The sequence below is a fragment of the Armigeres subalbatus genome, chromosome 3 (genome assembly GCF_024139115.2).
Source record: "Armigeres subalbatus isolate Guangzhou_Male chromosome 3, GZ_Asu_2, whole genome shotgun sequence".
NCBI lineage: Eukaryota > Metazoa > Arthropoda > Insecta > Diptera > Culicidae > Armigeres > Armigeres subalbatus.
The window spans coordinates 296,106,442-296,112,729 of NC_085141.1; the positions used below are offsets into that span (position 1 = coordinate 296,106,442).

General features: G+C 40.7%; 2 protein-coding genes across 2 annotated transcripts; one reads left to right on the top strand and one right to left on the bottom strand.

Annotated features, from left to right (window-relative positions):
• Positions 1-1,713: 1,713 nt before the first annotated feature.
• On the top strand, positions 1,714-2,426 carry LOC134222571 (uncharacterized). Its single transcript, XM_062701731.1, has 2 exons — positions 1,714-1,770; positions 1,887-2,426. Exons 1-2 carry the CDS (start codon positions 1,714-1,716, stop codon positions 2,424-2,426), a joined length of 597 nt encoding a protein of 198 aa, XP_062557715.1.
• Positions 2,427-5,142: 2,716 nt separating this feature from the next.
• On the bottom strand, positions 5,143-6,057 carry LOC134222572 (uncharacterized). Its single transcript, XM_062701733.1, has 2 exons — positions 6,008-6,057; positions 5,143-5,922 (listed from the first exon to the last, which is right to left on the bottom strand). Exons 1-2 carry the CDS (start codon positions 6,050-6,052, stop codon positions 5,143-5,145), a joined length of 825 nt encoding a protein of 274 aa, XP_062557717.1. The 5' UTR covers positions 6,053-6,057.
• Positions 6,058-6,288: the final 231 nt, after the last annotated feature.

Consider the following 6,288-nt stretch of genomic DNA (forward strand, 5'->3'; position numbering starts at 1 on the left):
AAGTGGGACATATTTGAGCAACATTTCCAATAAAGCTATTTCAATTGTTTTTAGATGGTTGTCTAGTGAAAAATAATTACGTCATTCTTATATCATATGGATCTGAATCAGCTTCAGTTTGATTTCGTTGTTAAAAAAGTATTATACAAGAAATTTATTTATTGTCTTTATTTACTGTTTACCTGTTTACTATAGCTAAGTAGAGATATCAATGATTGCTATGATGTAGTTTGACAGGATTGAATGAAACCGTCTAAGACGAATTAAGTACTGTCCATTTAATTCCACTAGTTAATTTTCGTTATCTTTGCAGATACGTATTTCGACCACAACTGTGTGGTCGTCTTCAGTGTCTTGTACTCGACTCGACTTGAAGAAAACAATCGCAACTTACACTATTTATACTACGCTAGGTACCTAATCTAATCTTATTTCCCTACTTTATTTACCTATACTGTAAATTACTTTATTGTTTAGGTAGAAACTTGAAGAGCCAAGAGCTGCCATTTCCCTGATCCTTATTCAACAGCGCTGTTTGTACCTGTCGGTGGATTTCCAAACTCTCAGCTACATCGAGGTTCCATGGGGAAGAGACATTTCTTAAGATTTTAATATTTGATGCCGGAATTGGGTGATTTTCCTTATACACATGCTCTGCTACCTTAGATCTAAATTCGTAATGTAATCCCTTATCGTTTTCTCTTTTCGCCTTACTCACTTCCGCCATATGTTCCTTGAACCTTATATCTAATGATCTTTTTGTTTGGCCTACATAGATTTTTTCACATTGGGAACAACTTATCTTATAAACGCCTGCCTTATTCAACATTTCTACTTTATCCTTCGTTGAACCCAATAAGGCAGGCGTTTATAAGATAAGTTGTTCCCAATGTGAAAAAATCTATGTAGGCCAAACAAAAAGATCATTAGATATAAGGTTCAAGGAACATATGGCGGAAGTGAGTAAGGCGAAAAGAGAAAACGATAAGGGATTACATTACGAATTTAGATCTAAGGTAGCAGAGCATGTGTATAAGGAAAATCACCCAATTACGGCATCAAATATTAAAATCTTAAGAAATGTCTCTTCCCCATGGAAACTCGATGTAGCTTGAGAGTTTGGAATCCACCGACAGGTACAAACAGCGCTGTTGAATAAGGATCAGGGAAATGGCAGCCTTTTGGTTCTTCAAGTTTCTACCTAAACAATAAAGTAATTTACAGTATAGGTAACAAAGTAGGAAATAAGATTAGATTAGGTACCAGCGTAGTATAAATAGTGTAAGTTGCGATTGTTTTCTTCAAGTCGAGTCGAGTACAAGACACTGAAGACGACCACACAGTTGTGGTCGAAATACGTATCTGCAAAGATAACGAAAATTAACTAGTGGAATTAAATGGACAGTACTTAATTCGTCTTAGACGGTTTAATACATTCCACTAAAAGAGCTTAATATATTTTTCTGAAAATGGCATCCGAGCGGCATGAGCGAAATACTTTTCTCAATTTGAGGAGAACAATCGCTAGTATTAATAAGGACGTGGCCTTCCTTAAGAAGTGCCTAAAAGAGAAGCTGACACCCGTCAGCCATAAGATTAAGATGGGATCTCATGTACCAAAAGTATTAATAAGAAAGCAGAGTCCGAGTTCATGAAGACATCGATAAAGAGGCATTACGCTAAATTAGAACGAGTGACTTTGAGTGCTACAATATGCATTTGAAGTTAGCGAAGGATAACCCGGAATCATTCGACCTGTTCTTGAAGAAGGTAAAGAGGGCAGAAGAATGTGAATCAGACCGGAAGCGGAGACTGCACAGGAAAAACTGAACAAATTGCGAGTGAAATCAGCAGAGGAAATCCGTACTGACAAACCCACCGTACAGATCATCGAAGGATTCGTCGTGAACCGTTCGACACAGCAGTTTACGGAGGAACAACTAGCTCACCTCAACAAGGGACTGGGGTATGCGATCACACAGAAATCAGACGTGGAACAGATCATCGTGGACATGGAGACAGCGATTTCCCGAAACATCGAGCAACAGGATCAAAATACAGCGAGGAACATCGTGGCAGACGCCATCAAAGAAGGACGGCACGGGACAACGAACCATGACGAAAGGAGGATTCTAAAGGAGCTTAAGGAAAAACCAGTATACTACGTAAAAGCCGATAAGGGAAACGCAGTAGTGGTAATGGATAAAGAGGACTACGACGAACAGATGACGACGAAAATCAACGGAGGACCTTATAGACATTTGAGAGTGGATCCGCTACCAGGATTAATACGACTCACGGACAAAACAATAAAGGAGTGTAAGGCGATCATCGGAGAAGCCCGAGTGAAGACAGTAAACCCGGTTCTACCTAGGATTAAAGGACTACCAAAATCCATAAACCCGGCAAGGAGATGCGAGAGATAGTTTCATCAGTGGGTTCCCCTACCCAAAACATAGCCAAATGGTTGGTAAAGGAGTTCCAAAGTATGCCGAAACCATTCCCCAGCAGGTCAGTCATCAACACCCAGGAGTTCGCCCAGAAGCTGTTGGAATCAGGACACATCGAAGAAGAGGACATAATGGTATCATTCGACGTAGCGGCATTGTTCCCTAGCGTTCCAGTGAAAGATGCTCTGAATCTTCTAGAGGATTGGCTGCTAACACAAAGGACGGAAACAACATGGCGAGGAAAGGTGAAGATGTACCTAAATCTGGCAAGGCTATGCATGACGGAGAACTACTTCACATTTCGTGGCAACTACTATAAACAGACGAAAGGAGCACCGATGGGAAATCCGCTATCACCGTTTTTGTGCGAACTGTTCATGGCGAATCTGGAGAACAACCTACAAGAACAAGGAATACTACCCCAGAAGTGGTGGAGATACGTCGACGATATTTTCAGCATCATCAACCGAAAGGATCTACCCAGGATTTTGGAAGCGATAAACAACGTGCATAAGGACATCAAATTTACCTTCGAAGAGGAAAAAGAAGGTAAACTACCTTTCTTGGATCTACTAGTCATCAGGGAAGCAAATACAACATTGAGCCTCGAGATCTACAGGAAGCCCACGAACACCATGAGAGTCATCCCATATACATCGAACCATTCGTACCAACATAAAATGGCAGCATTTCATCACATGATCCACAGGATGCAGACGATACCCCTGAGCGAAGAAGGAAAAACGAAGGAACTACAATACATCTTGGAAACAGCGAAGATCAACGGATACCAGGAGAGGACTATACGAGCGATCATCAACAAGAAGGAAAGGACCCTACGACGAAATGGACATACAACGCTGACACCGATAGAGGAGCCGCTGAAAAGAGTTTCGGTCCCATATGATAAACACATCACCAACCAGCTACGCCCTCGACTAAGGAAATTCGGCATCGATCTAGTATTCTCCAGTAGAAGCAACCAACTCAAGTCTCTATTAGGTTCAACGAAGGATAAAGTAGAAATGTTGAATAAGGCAGGCGTTTATAAGATAAGTTGTTCCCAATGTGAAAAAATCTATGTAGGCCAAACAAAAGATCATTAGATATAAGGTTCAAGGAACATATGGCGGAAGTGAGTAAGGCGAAAAAAGAAAACGATAAGGGATTACATTACGAATTTAGATCTAAGGTAGCAGAGCATGTGTATAAGGAAAATCACCCAATTACGGCATCAAATATTAAAATCTTAAGAAATGTCTCTTCCCATGGAAACTCGATGTAGCTGAGAGTTTGGAAATCCACCGACAGGTACAAACAGCGCTGTTGAATAAGGATCAGGGAAATGGCAGCTCTTGGCTCTTCAAGTTTCTACCTAAACAATAAAGTAATTTACAGTATAGGTAAATAAAGTAGGGAAATAAGATTAGATTAGGTACCTAGCGTAGTATAAATAGTGTAAGTTGCGATTGTTTTCTTCAAGTCGAGTCGAGTACAAGACACTGAAGACGACCACACAGTTGTGGTCGAAATACGTATCTGCAAAGATAACGAAAATTAACTAGTGGAATTAAATGGACAGTACTTAATTCGTCTTAGACGGTTTAATACATTCCACTAAAAGAGCTTAATATATTTTTCTGAGGATTGAATGGTCGCTTCCTACCAAGATTATGATAGTTGATGCAAAAGTTATTATGATAAACGCCGTCGCCGACGGCTCGGACCAGCGCACACTATTTATCAATGATTTCATCAACACTGACCGAGATACCATTTGATACAAGCATCAGGACAATTTGAAGATCTTACAGCATCCCATATACTACCCATATACAGCGATTTGTAACACAAGTAAAAGACATATTCTTGAAGGATCTCTTGAAGCCAACTATTTTGATCCCGATTGCAAATAAAGCACACGCAGTTGAAGGACACAATTGAGTTAATTCCGCGGTTGGACACTATGGATGTCGTAGGTCAATCGGTAGACCATTTGATTCAAACTCCAAGATAATTTGGAGACTTTAGAAGACCTCATGTGCCTGGATACAGGCAGCAAGTACATACTTGAGGGACACATTTTGGCTGATATTATTGCTCGGGACAGCATGTAAGTCGTAAATAATTTGGTTGACCATTTGATTAAAATTTCAGGTCAGTTCATACGTGTTTTTCGCATAGTTTACATTCAATTTAAGTTCTCAAAAGACAACATACTTAGATATTTTCTTTGTAGTTTGATACAATATGGGTATACCACTTAAATTTCGTTTTACTTATTCGTTGCTTTACACACACAGCTGTAGCAAAAAATTGAAAATTCAATATTTTACTATGTTTAGAAGATCGGTTGAAACCCACGTTGTTATAGCCATTTAAAAATTTAGTTACAACGAGGTTTCTACACCAAGTCACAATTTCTGCTTTTTTCTGATGATTCTCTTATGGTCAAGAAAATCGAGAAAATTTTCAATCCGGCGATTTCCTAAATTGGTTCCGGACCGGGAATCAAACCCATTCGCTTTCAGTAGGTATGGTAAACTACTTAACCGCATTAAATTCATCGAAACACTAACTCTTAATATTTCAGAAAACCATAGAAAAAGATCCTGATAGGTGATTAATTTAACAACGAACGGAATAAATAAGAAACACAATTACATTTATTGATTATCATCAAACACGTAATTCACTGAAAAATACAGAACTGCAGCGTTTCGTCAAAAACCTGACCCCCCACGGGGCACGATCTCTCGATATACTTCAACGTTCCATCCTCGCTGTAGCATTGATAATAGCTGTTCGGATTCGAAGCTTTGGCAAACAGCCCTTCCGTAGTGCACTCGAACACGCACTGCTCACTGCACACATCGAACTTGGAACCGGACCCGCAGGAGAACAAGAAAACCTCGGACTGCGCCGAGCTCGTTTTGCAGTAATAGAAGTACTGGGGATCCGTTGGATACTCCACGAGAACGTACTGCGAAGAACAGTCGACGACTTGGCAACCGCCTGCCGCTAGCTGGCACTCTTGGGAAGTGACATTGTAGCTGTAGTTCGGTGGACAGTCATTCGACACTCCATCCACACCGCTCGCAGCACAGTAGTAGAACTTGGCGCAACTTAACGGATCCGGAAATTTACCCTCTCCCGTGCACTTGAACGAGCTGGTTGTTGTATTGTTGCTCGTGTCCGACGAACACTGCACGACACTGTTATCGGGACTTGCGGAGCAACTTCCGGTAGCCGCTTCACAGTATGGCGTGGCGTCAGGGCATGGTTCCATCGAGTCGGTGTCATCTTCCGGTTGCCCTGTGCATACTTTGTACTTCTGGCAGCTGATGCAGATGGTTATTGGACCGCCTACCTCGCAAGGCTGGACGTCTGTGTATGTGACATCTGTAGTATTCGCTTGTCGTAACAAACCGTAACGGGGTTTATCGAAAAATCTGGAAGCTGATGCTAACGCCTGGAAAAGGGATAGAGTGTGAGCGTTTTTTTTAATGATGGACAAAACATTTATTAGGAACTGTTCAAGTCATGAATGCCCTTACCACAATCAGCACCATGCCAAAAATCTGATGCACAGCCGATAGCATTATTATGTGAAGCTAATTTGAATGAATTGTTTCGAGATGGATCATTGACTGAGCTTAAATAGACTTTTTGTACGACAGAATAGAAACAAAAAAAAATCTCGCAATACGTTATTGACACGATCCGTAACAGAAACATCGAGGTGACATAAGTGCTAGCTAGCACGGGGTGATCATTTGAATAATTATCTAACGGTTCTTCCTCTAGGTGAGAAAATATTTCTTGTTAGTAGGTTAAT

Bases quoted from the DNA above. Each gene is read 5' to 3' on its own strand.
- LOC134222572 (XM_062701733.1), bottom strand. From the start codon at position 6,052: ATGCTATCGGCTGTGCATCAGATTTTTGGCATGGTGCTGATTGTG. The intron at 5,923-6,007 runs GTAAGGGCATTC...TCCCTTTTCCAG, and splicing joins TTGGCATGGTGCTGATTGTG to GCGTTAGCATCAGCTTCCAG.
- LOC134222571 (XM_062701731.1), top strand. From the start codon at position 1,714: ATGCATTTGAAGTTAGCGAAGGATAACCCGGAATCATTCGACCTGTTC. The intron at 1,771-1,886 runs GTAAAGAGGGCA...CCCACCGTACAG, and splicing joins TCGACCTGTTCTTGAAGAAG to ATCATCGAAGGATTCGTCGT.